Source organism: Theobroma cacao, chromosome 10, assembly GCF_053813885.1.
Source record: "Theobroma cacao isolate CCN51 chromosome 10, ASM5381388v1, whole genome shotgun sequence".
Lineage (NCBI taxonomy): Eukaryota > Viridiplantae > Streptophyta > Magnoliopsida > Malvales > Malvaceae > Theobroma > Theobroma cacao.
Window position 1 is genome coordinate 2,883,292 of NC_142648.1, and position 12,617 is coordinate 2,895,908.

The window sequence follows — 12,617 nt, forward strand, 5'->3', positions numbered from 1 at the left end:
AATTCCCTGAAGTGAATGCGACATCATTTAATATTATGATCATGGTCATGAATCTATCTATTTCCTAAAGTGAATGTCACATCATTTAATAATTATGATTATGGATATGGAAGAGGTCGTTATAATAATTTACACTATCACTATTTTAATTCTAATTATAATTTTGCCACCAGTAGTGGATAATAATTTTACCATCAGAATCTAAGAATAATTTTACCACAAGAAGTGGATGGATAATTTTACTATCAGAATCTAAAGATAATTTTGCTACCAGAAGTGGATAGATAATTTACCACAAGTAGTGGATGAATGTCATCATCTACTAAAAAATGGATAATCCATCATAGGTGGATAACCTATCATATGTTGATCACCCACCAAAAGTGGATGTATACTTGTAACCTACCACAAATAGATGAAAACTTTCAATGCACCAAAAGTAAATAGATACCTTAAACCACTAACCCACTAGAAGTGGATAACTAATCAAAAAGTGGATGAATACCTGTAACCCACTAAAAGTGGATAAATAATGAAAAGAATAAAAGAAATATAGAAAACGTATTCTTATTGATGTGGCATGAAAGATCATTGGTCATATACTTGTTGTACGTCTTAAATTTTATCAAGCATCACTGAAAATTAAAACATCTTGTGATAATTTTAATCATGGCCAAGTTGTACAGTACATCAAGATATTTGTCCATTTTGAAGGAGGAATTGATTACATGATTGGTAACAAAAATATGTATTATTGATTTTCTTGTCCTGACAAAGGAATTGATCATTCGATTGGTAATAAAAATATCTGAGAATGAACTTAATAGTAATTGGTACATTTAGTATAACTATATTATGAAGATGCTTTAATATGTTTAAATGATATGTTCTTATTATGTGTTTTAATTCTATATTTAATATTCTTTTATGTTAATTTGTAAGTTTCTTATTGTATATATTTATGGATATTCATATTGTTAGATCTAAGATCTATAATGTATATATATATGTCTAGCAGGCATTGCTATAACACACATTATATTTAAAGATAAAAAATATTTTTTCTACTTGACAATGAAAAAAAAAGTCAATGTCAATTCAATATCTGGTAGTCTAAGATTAATTGAAGGCTTCAGAAGAGCTAATATTTTACTAGCTTGAGGAATAGAGTAATAGAGGATGTGTTATTTTCTATTAAGTCTCAAAGAAGTTTATTAAGTTTTAAAAATATTTGTTTAAATAGATATCATATTGAGACACCAAATGAAAGAGACACTTCATACCTCCATGTTACATCCATTATCTCAAGTAGAAAGTATGTGTTAAAAAAAATTACTCGCTCTGTTCTTAGAATTAAACTATCAAATATTAGAATAATTGAACCCATAGTAAAATTTGATATCAAATAGATATAAAATATTAGAAGTGTTGCTGGAAAATTTGAGTCAAGACCATATCAATTCCAAAAATTTAGAGGGATTGACGGCTCTAGATATCGTATTAGAACGCCAAAGGAATGAAAGGCAAGTGGATAATAGAGAGATTATGGATATGTTAATGAAAGCTAGAGGTTTGCGTGGTTCCTTGCTTCCCAAAAATCCCAACTCTTCAATCAGCATCAATTCATTCAGATCAAAGATATCATATTTTCAAAAATTTACAACAATGGTAGCTTGTGGAAAGAAGGGTATATCAAATGAGATGCGTAACACATTTCTAGCAGTGATTGTGCTAATTATAACAGCCACTTACGATGCGTCATTAAATCCTCCTAAGAAGGGTGACAATCTTTTATCCCAGAATTACCAAATCTCTAGTTTTTCCAGATTTTCGCAAGAAGCCAATCTTCCTATGGGTGGCCATAATCCTTCGCAAGACCTCACAGATTTAACAGATGTATCTTCTGCTAGAATTCGACCTCATGCTCAAACATGAAAATAATAAATAATTAAAATAGTAATGCAGTAAAAAAAATAAAATAATATTTAATCAGCGAAACAGTTGAATCCTACAATATCAATATTTGTGTTTTTTCATGTAACTTTTAAATGAATAATGAACACTCATAAGTTTAAGAGTTACATACCTTACTCTGGATATTGTAATCAAGAGCCAATTAAATCCAAATCTTTGCTTCTTCACGTTTAGGATTTGTCAAATCTTTAGCCACCCAAGTGTTTGGTCTCTAACAATAATCCAGACAGTGACTGAATAAGACCTTCTCAAAGGTAGGATTTTTACTTGTGCTAACAAATATTGTTTCTAAAACAAAAAGATCAAAAATTCTTGCTAACTCTTATTTTTGTCAGGCAAAGAAAACTATTTTCTTTCCTTATTTTATGAAACAGCTGAGAAGTGGTTTTTGAGGCTTCAGGTTTTTAGTTTGCTAATATAACATATTTATATAGCCAAACTAATACGTAATCCTAAATACAACAGTTGTATTTTAATTTAATTAAGTCTCTGAAAACTTAATTAATTTTTCACTTTATTTTGGTTTCTTTTAATTAAGTCTAACTTAATTAATTATTTTTATTTAATCTCAATCATGTCACTTAATGTGTGCGATCCATTAGGCTTCTAACATGTTGGCAATAAATATAAGTCATAATCAAATATCAATTTGATAATTAATTTATATTTATAGATCATGAGCGGCATCTAGCAATACATCATGACTACCAAAATGTTAGAGAGTCAATTAAAGAATTTGACAAAGCCCTTTAGTGATAAGCCTCTCAGTGCAATACGGTCTTTTCATCAAATATCTCGGATATGTCATTAAGCATGGCTCAGTGTCTACTTCTAACATTCCATATTAGTTCCCATAATTCATGACTAACCTTATGAATTTAGAAAACTAACTTTTCTCAAATTCATCATGCTTTGGCTAAAGACTTTATACAAGTTAATCAATAATTGAGAACAAGTGAGATACATCCCCTCATATCATTTAGGGTGATGAATTATCTCTTGACCACTCATTCACCTTCGCATGTTTCATGGCATACCCAAAAACACCATGTTTAGGCATCTAGTTGCTTCCAAACCCGTATGAGTAAAATCAAAGTATGTCCTTCTCCATACAAGATGACTTGGTGTCTCAAGTCCAAGGACTAGTTGCACAACTATCACATGAGAATATTTTTCATAGACACTTGAGTGAAATACCAAATGAAGTTCTCATAGCAGGTCATATTCAGTGAACTTATTCTTTAACAAGCACCTACATGTTATCCTCAAGTATCCCATATACTTCAATCTATGAAATCGATTACTTACTTCCCAAGTAAGGAGGCTTAACATGTACCAGTCTTTGAGCATTGTCAATGCCTTGTCTTGACAACACAATGACCAGGAACAATTTTAGGAATATGGCTTTGATGCATAGTGATCTCATAATTGTAACAAGTTTACAATTCCCTTACAAGGCCTTTATATTCCATAGGTTTCATCCAATTAGTTCTTAATAACTCCTTATTATTGCACTAACATGAAGGAAAACCTCTATCACATATAATTATGCAATTAAATATGCATTAAATTGACAATATATATTTCTTGACCAATCCAATTGGCTCAAGGGCATATACCAACATCTTCCATGTTTTGGTTATACAACACTTTATCCTTTTTGGTGGCACTGGGGTTAACAGCATATCTCTTCCCAAGTCACACAATTTGTTTGTTTCTTCTCATAACACTTTCCGTTTTTGGCTCCTATTACATGTTTTTAGTAGCTACAGTCTCATGGAAACTGCAATATCTTATTTCTCTTAAATCTTTACACTTATCGTATCATGCTCTCTCCATCATTAACTACAGCTTGTCAACATTAATAGTTATCCTGGTGGCTTACAGGATTTTCGGTTATGTTTTCTGTAGATTCGTACCTAGAAGAAAGATTTTTTGCCTCGCAGAACTTCTTTCCTTTCTATCTATTGCTTCTTGTATCATTACTCCAACTGTGCTAAATGTCAAATCCATAGTAAAGTTTAATTTCTATTAGTGTAAGCCCTGCAAGCCAATCAATTTTGTACTTGTAAAACATTTCATTAATTAGTTATATTTCATATTAAATACATTATGGATATTTTATATAATATATGAGGTATTTCTTTATCCATGAGTTTATTTATAATGAGTTATGAGAGACTTATGTAGATAAAGTCCTTCTAACATAATGGCCTTGCAAGAAATTACTTATGCATCAAAGCCTTGTTCCTAAATATGTTTCTAGGCATTTTATTGTCAAGCATAAGGACATTGACAATGCTCAACACATGTTAAGCTTTCTTACTTTGGAAGTAAGCAATTAATCTCATAGGTTGAAGCATGTGAGATACTTGGAGATAGTATGTGAGTGCTTGTTAAGAAACAAGTTCACTGAACATGACCCGCTATGAGAGTTCCATTTGGTGTTTCACTCAAGTGTCTATAAAAATACTCTCATGTGTCGGTAGTGCAAATAATTTTTAGACTTGTGATACTAGGTCATCTTGTATGTGAATTGTCATGCTTTGATTTTACCTCTATGGGTTTGGAGGTGACCAAATGTTTAAACAAGGTGCTTTTGGGTACGACATGAAGCATGCGAAGATGAATGAGTAATCCATAGAGGATTCATCACCCCAAGTGAATTGAAGGGGATATATCTCATTTGCTCCTGACTTATATTGATTAAAAATCCTTGACCTGGACAATATTAATAAGTCAATATAGAAGTTGCAAGGCTAATATGGGTAAGTTAGAAAGTAGACACCGAACCAGGCTTTTTATCTATCTGCTATATATGATGAAAAGATTGAATTACACTGAGATATTATACACTGAAAGGTTAGTCAAATCATATTGACTCTCTTGACATTTGAGTGGTCATTATGTATTACTAGATGCCACTCATGATCTATAAATATAAATATAAATTCTTAATTGAATTAATTTATTTTTATTGACAAAATGTTGGGAACCTAATGGATCACACACATAAAGTGAATTGTTGAAATTAATTTGAGTTCAATTGGATGTGATCTAATTGATTTTACAGAGGCTTAATCCAATTAAGTATTGGGTTAAATCAAATATGATTTGATGAAATATCAAATAAAGGCCCAATTAGCCCAAGACATTTTATAATCCTTATTAGATATAAAGTAGGTCAATTCACTCTAGAAAAAAATCCCTTAGCCGCCTCTTGAATACAAAAAAAGAGTTCTGTTTTATTTTCTAATGTGTTGAGACAAGATCACAGCCAAAAGAAGAGAAACACAAGGGAGCTCAAAGTTGAGAGTTTGCTAGCACAAACTTCGACTTGGGGATTTACACACTCTTAGTGAAGAGATTTCGGTAAATTACTGTGTGGATCACCATTAGAGGCAGGATAATTGTGCTGCTATGATTTGATAAGTCCTAGTTGGTGTACAAAAGTTAAAAATAAAAAAAAAAGCCAAAAGGGACTCCACCAAAAAAAGTAGACTTTCAGATATGTCAAATCTCTCTTGTGGTTTTTCTAGATTAGTTTCAATTAAAGTGATCAATGGCTTAGGGGATTAAAATTTTAATAATATTCCGTTGCGTATGAGTCTTCTTAGCATGATTTAAATCCCCAACAATTTCTTCTTGTGATTATCATCTAATAGTTATGTGGTTCAGCTGTTTGGTTCCTTCGTCTCCTTCGGGCCACTTGAGGGGGAGTCTTTCTTTTGTATCTAGCTTAGCAATGATTTCTTGTTTTGGTTAGCTCAATTTACGTTTGTGAAGTTCTATTGCTTGGCTCTGAAAGAATTATTTGGATTGAAGCTGGTTCTCTTGATGGAGTTTGGATGAGGTTTTATGCTCACTCCATGTGTTGATAGTCAACTGATGGTTCACCCATGTATTTTCTGGGTGGAGGCATTATTTGTCTCAACTATGTTATTTTTTCTTATTGTAGGTGGGTCCTTATATTCATGTACTTGGCTTGTGAGCCTTTCTCTGTCTCTTATCAGATGGTCATATCTTAATCTACGTGCATTTGCCATCAGCTATGAATGGTCGACGCCATCTTGAATCTCTTCACATTGTTGAAAACCATGCCAACTCAAGCCCCAACCTTACACAGCTCCCAAAACCTTTTGAAGCCACAAATTCATGGGTTACTCCTTCCCAAGCTGGCAAGAAAGAAAAAAGCACCCCAAAACTCACAAAGAGAACCAGGATAACAAGCCAAAAAAATAAATATAAAATGACAGTTTAAAAGTATAATCAATAAAGAACTTTAGTCCAAAAAAATTTATAATGGGTGGTAAATTTAATTAAAAAAATGAAATAAATATGTTATCTTCATGAGTTAATTTTTACATATTATTAATCTTTTTATTAAATGCTATTTGGGTTTTAATTTTCATTTAATCATTTCTCTCGTAAAAAACTTCACCTGCTTGAGTTAAACAATCCAACATAAGTCTTGATCCAGTTGAAACAGAGAGAGTGTTGGCTGAAATGGCTAAAACCGCGTATCATTACCGTTTTTGCTAGACAGTTTCTTTGAGAAAGACAACTCCATCAATCAGGCAAGCGATATGTTACGTACGAGCAGAGTTGATTAGGGACCAGAGTTGAGTGACAAAAGTTGTGATTGCCATTGAATTTGAGGAGGAGGTTAGCTGTCATTGAATTTGGCAAGAGTAGATTGATGAGTCTTGCGTGTTTGACCAAATTAGGCAATTTTTCTTACTTGGTAATTTCCTATTAAGAAGCCTGACCACTCCCTGTTTATTACTTCTCCTACATTTTCATTATTATTAGATTATTTATTATCTCTTCCTATTCAAACAATAATTGAGAGCTTGAGTATTTATTTTATTGATCAGTACATGATTTCTTATCGAAAAAATAAAATTTAAATATCTTTTTCTTGCTCCAATTAAAAAAAAAGTAATTAATTGACTAATCAATCTCGTGTGCACCCTCTCTTTACTCTTTTAATCAATTGCTGTAAGTGACCTTACAATTACATATTAATTTATCATTATTCTAATCCTTCACATCTCACTATGTCTACTTGACGGAGCCAACTTTTTTTTTTTTTTGAGGTGAAACCATTCCGGATTTCCACCATCCTCTCTTAACTACTTCTTTAGTTGCTGATTCGAAATAGTGAATTGGAATCCATATTCTTTAAATTAAAAGAAAATTATTTGATAAAAGAAATAAAAAATAAATTATGACGTGATAATACGTAATCTTTTATAAGACTCTAGAAAGTAAATGATAGTGGAAATTTTGATTTTCCAAGTACTCATCAACTTCCTATTACTCCGTTTTTTCTAATTGAGTACACTAAGGAGTTCACACATCTCGCTCGGTGCTTTACTTCATCATTGCAGGCAACGCCTCTAAGGTACATCAACTTTAGTTCTTCTTACCCACACAAGTGCTCTTTAGCCATCAAAGGCATTTTTTTTTATGATTAGTTGCTTGACTTAATTCTTCCAGAATTATGAGTAGATTGCTCTTGTTGGCTAATTATATGTCGATTCTGTTTCCTTTCTACATGATCCTCTTTTTCTTTATTCTTTTAACTGCTCTAATATTTTCTTGCAAATTTCATCAGTTTTCAGTAGCCTGGATATTGCTGCATAATTTATTATCCCCAGCATAATGGATTGGAGGATGAGTGAGGCTGCTCAAACAGGAAACATCAACGTATTGTATGAATTAATCCAGGAAGATCCATATGTTTTGGAGCGTATTGATCAGGTGCCTTTTCTTGATACACCTTTACATATAGCAGCCTGTGCTGGGCATGTTGATTTTGTGATGGAAATGATGAACTTAAAGCCATCATTTGCAAGAAAGCTAAACCAAGCTGGGTTTAGTCCCATGCACTTAGCTTTGCAAGATGAAAAAATCCAAGCAGTGCTTCGACTCCTAAAGTTTGATAAAGGCCTTGTTCGTGTCAAAGGGAGGGAGGGCATGACTCCTCTGCATCATGTAGTTGGAACTGGAAACCTTGATCTATCGATCAGGTTTCTTGAGGTTTGCCCCGAGGCTATTGAAGCTGTGACTGTTCGAGATGAGACTGCTTTCCATCTCACAGTCAAAAACGACATGTTCGAAGCTTTTGAAGTCTTGATAGGATGGCTCCGAAGGAGCCGCCATGAAGCTGCCCAACGATGGGAAAACAAGCTACTGAGTTGGGCGGACATTCAAGGCAATACTATTTTGCACATTGCAGCCATCAGAAATAGTCCTCAGGTATGCTACCTATCTCAATGACTCCATTTATATGATGCCAGAGATCTAGTTTTATGAATATTAATTTGTTACTTTACCAATTATCAGGTTGTAGAAGTGTTGCTGGAAAATTTGAGTCAAGACCATATCAATTCCTGGTACTAGTAGGTTTGGAAATAACAGCAATCTACCGAGCCATTTGTAATACGCCAGATGGTGTTCGACAAGCTGAAGCAGGTTCTAGTGAGGTTCCAAGTGGAGTAGGCAGCAATCATGGGTCCAGATAGTTTTCTTTTATTTTATATTCCAAACACTGCAACATTTCTCACCACGCTTTTCCTTACGGTTCTGTTTTAATAATTAATTTTTTTGACGAAGTGGTTCTCTTACCGTTGTTGCCATTAGTATTAGCCTTAGCCTTTGCATAGATAGACGTTTTCAACATAAAATGTCGAGATGAATTTGAAAATTTTGATTGAATTTTTTGTGATTTATAGAGAAATGTTCATCTTCATACCCCCTGTCGCCATCCATGGCATCTTTCTGCTAATTATTTTTATTTTCATCAAGAAATAAAAACGTTAACTTCAAATGCTTATTCACAATTAAATTCACGTCTTATTTAGGATTGAACTAATAAGTTGACCCAAGTTTTTTTTTATTTATTTTTTCGTTGAATGGTTCGATCTAATCTAACTCAATAAGTTCAGAAAGTTTTATAAAATATTTTTTAAACACAAACATAAGATCATCTATTAATTACATCAATTGATATTAAAAACACATCACTTACTATTATTAATGTATAATTATTTAATAATAACTTTATAAGTATGTAAAATTTATCAAATATTAATATAAAGTTTATATCTAAATAATAGATTTTTTCATGATTTTTCCTTATAATTAGAATATTTAATATTATAGAAAAATTCTCATTAACGACCCACTAAGTCTAAGCCTACTCAAATGCATAAAGACAAGCATGTTTGTGATAAAAATTTTCGCTTTTCTACTCTGTCCTTTGTTCAATTGATCCTTGAAGATGAGAGACACTGAGAGGGAAGAATGTAAGAAGAAGAAAATCTATCTTAATCCTTATCAATTGATTTTTCACCATACTTTTATTGTTAAGTAAATTTGGATGAGTTGAGTTCGGATGCTTAAATATGATATAGCCACAAGTGGTATCCAGCTTTCAATAAATATTTTAAAACCAGAATAAAATATTTCAAGAGATATTTTAAATATGATATGCTTAAATATTGTATGGGTTCCCCATACAAAAATATTTATTTGACCGTATTGAAAAGGACTTTTAGATTGCAACTTGAAATAAACATTTATCTATATAGAAATAAAATATTAATTTATTCTTATGGTAGGAACAAGAAGATTGACTCACAAAGATCGACAATGACAGTTTAAAAATATAATCAATAAAGAATTTTGGTTAAAACCCAGTATACTGACCGTTTCTGCGCGCGGAAAGTTTCTTTCACAAAGACAACTCCACCAATCAGGCAAGCAATATGGTACGCACAAGCAGATTTGGTCTGACAAAAGCAGATAGCACTTGCGCTTTTGACCAAATTAGGCAATTTCTTACTTGGAAAATTTCCTTGGAACCTCCAAGAGCACCTCATGTGTAGTTTGTTTACTAATTAAGTGTATCAAACCCTTGAAACACATTGTCTGCCTCATCATTCTCCCAATTTCCTTTTGTTTATAGCTCTTGTTATCCTTGTCAGAATTCTCAAGATGGATGAGCTTTATGAGAGGCTGCGAAGGGCTTCCCAAGCAGGAAATATCGATGCATTATATGCATTAATTCGAGAAGATGCATATCTTTTGGATGGCATTGATCAGATACCATTCTTTGATACCCCACTGCACATAGCTGCAGCTGCCGGGCACACTGATTTTACCATGGAGATAATGAACTTGAAGTTATCATTAGCTCTAAAGCTGAACAATGATGGCTTTAGCCCTATTCACCTTGTCTTGCAAAATGGGCAAGAAGAGACAGTCCTTGATCTCCTGGGAATGGATAAAGATCTCGTTCTAAATTTTAAAAAAAATATTAAAAGGACTAAAATAAAAACATTTTTCTAAATTTCAATGGAAGTTAAATGTGGACATTCAATAAAATTTCAAGCCTTTAAGCTTTCTGTCAAGCATAATGGCTTAAAACCACTGCCCTGCATTTACAAAGAAACTCTATCTTAATCCTTATCAATTGATTTTTCTACCATACTTTTATTGTTAAGTAAATTTGGATGAGTTGAGTTCCGATGCTTGAATATGATATAGCCACAAGTGCTATCCAGCTTTCAATAGATATTTTAAAACCAGAATAAAGTAGGAGAAAGCAAGAGTTATCGCTTCAGTGAATATTACTATGTTTGTTGACCAATTTATCATTATTCTAAGCCTTATCACCTTACTATGTTTACTGGATGGAGGGGATCTGCTGAACTTTTTATTTTTATTGAGTGAAACCAATCCGAATGTCTCCAATGCTCTCTTAGTTATATGTGTCTTAATATCTTCTTCTATTTTCAGCACGTCTTTGTAATTTGGCTCTCCTCATATGGATGAAAGTTTGAAGAGAGCTGCACGAGAAGGAAATATTGTTGAATTATATGCATCAATCCAAAGAGATGGAAATGTTTTGAGGCAGATTGATGAGATGGAGTTCGTTGACACTCCATTACACATAGCGGCAGCTGAAGGGTGCTTTGATTTTGCCATGGAGGTAATGATCTTAAAGCCGGCATTCGCTAGAAAGCTAAACCAAGGAGGCTTAAGCCCCATTCACCTTGCAGTGGAAAAGGGGCACAAAGAGCTGGCGCTACATCTCATGCAAAATGATAAAAATCTTGTCCGTGTCAAAGGAAGGCTGGGTGAGACTCCTTTGCACTATGCAGTAACTGGAGCAGAAAACCTTGACCTCTTGGCCAGATTTCTAGAGGCTTGCCCTGAATGCATCCGAGATATGGCAACTACAAACCAGACTGCTTTGCACATTGCAACGAGAAACGATAACGTAGAAGCACTTGAACTTATATGTCGGATGCTTAGGAAGAGTGACTATTGTGAGGATGTGGTGAACCAGAAAGACAGGAATGGCGACACTGCCTTGCACATCGCTGCGCGCAATAATCAACCCAAGGTCCGATCTCTTCCCCTCTTAATTATTTTTACTTTTACCAAAAAAGAATAGATTCTTTAATTTGGGATTGTATTTCACGGTCAATTGATTGTGGCTTTTGTTTGTCTCAAACTCTCTATCAAACAGATGCTCAAACTGCTATTAAAATGCAAGGCTGATAAGCTTGCGACCAATCAGGCTGGTAGGACGGCACTGGCTATTGCCTGCGAACTTAATAACAGAGAGAGCATTAAGATTCTGCGTGGTTGGCGAAGTGCAAAAGTTTTAAGCTATCAATATAAGATTCGGAAACAAATGTTTAAGACTGTGACAAAGGCATCAGAAGTAATTTTTCAAGGTATGGATAGTATATTAAGCGAGGATCGCAATGCCTTGCTAGTAGTTTTAGGTTTGCTTCTAACAGCTACCTACCAAACTAGTATTAGCCCGCCGGGTAGTGTTAGGCAAGGTGATGGCTCCTCAAACTCCGATTTCACTGTAGGCCAATCAGTCATGGATGAAGTTAATTTCCTTCTTTTCTATATTCCAGCCTGTACTGTCTTCATAGTAGCGTTTTTCCTAACATTGGGCCTCCTTAGACCTTTCCCCCATGGTTTCAAGACTGCTCTTCAAGTACTACTTGCATTTCTTGCTATATCTTTCAACGAAGCAATAAGTTTCATAGCACCAACTGATAAAGCGACGGATGTTATCAATTTGTTTTCAGTGTTGGTTTTTGTTTTAATGATGGTCATGTGTGTTGCTTATCGGGTATCAAAAGTTAGCGTTTTATTTCTAGGATGCTGGTTAGTGCCTGATCTGTATGGCCCATTGCAGATAGGAGCCTATTTAATTATAGGGTGTTGGTTATTTTTTAGTCTATATGATCCATTTTGGATAGGATCCATTGGAATTGTAGGATGCATTTTAGTACTATATGAGTTTAATGACAGCTGGATGGTAATTGCCATAGTTTCAGTACCCATGGTATTACTTGCTTTGTTTCTATTGTGGTTAGAAGTAGTGCAATGAGAACGTTGGCTGACATTTCACCCCTCAAGGCATACGGACACCTAATGTTGAATGAGGATCTAAACGATGGCGGCTCCGGCATCTAGATATTTTTTATTTCCGGTTTTGTATCTTTTTTGTTGTATCATAATTTACCACCCATAAATTCAATTCATCTTGTCTAAAATCATCTCCACTTTTTAGTTTATCTTTTTATTGTACTTTATTTCGCTTA

The 12,617-nt window shown here is 33.7% G+C and overlaps 1 protein-coding gene across 1 annotated transcript; it reads left to right on the forward strand.

The window, feature by feature from the left end:
* The first annotated feature begins 7,235 nt into the window (after positions 1–7,235).
* On the forward strand, positions 7,236–12,569 carry LOC18586202 (uncharacterized). The gene is made up of 7 exons (XM_088802513.1): positions 7,236–7,381; positions 7,595–8,238; positions 8,326–8,375; positions 9,815–9,865; positions 9,969–10,278; positions 10,796–11,392; positions 11,519–12,569. Exons 2-7 carry the CDS (start codon positions 7,642–7,644, stop codon positions 12,401–12,403), a joined length of 2,490 nt encoding a protein of 829 aa, XP_088658639.1. The 5' UTR covers positions 7,236–7,381; positions 7,595–7,641; the 3' UTR covers positions 12,404–12,569.
* The last annotated feature ends 48 nt before the right edge of the window (positions 12,570–12,617 follow it).

What these genes read in the sequence shown, in the direction of transcription:
- LOC18586202 (XM_088802513.1), top strand. Translation starts at nt 7,642, where the DNA reads ATGGATTGGAGGATGAGTGAGGCTGCTCAAACAGGAAACATCAACGTA. An exon ending in CAAGACCATATCAATTCCTG is followed by an intron (nt 8,376 to 9,814) that starts GTACTAGTAGGT and finishes TGACCAAATTAG; the next exon opens with GCAATTTCTTACTTGGAAAA. An exon ending in CGCGCAATAATCAACCCAAG is followed by an intron (nt 11,393 to 11,518) that starts GTCCGATCTCTT and finishes TCTATCAAACAG; the next exon opens with ATGCTCAAACTGCTATTAAA.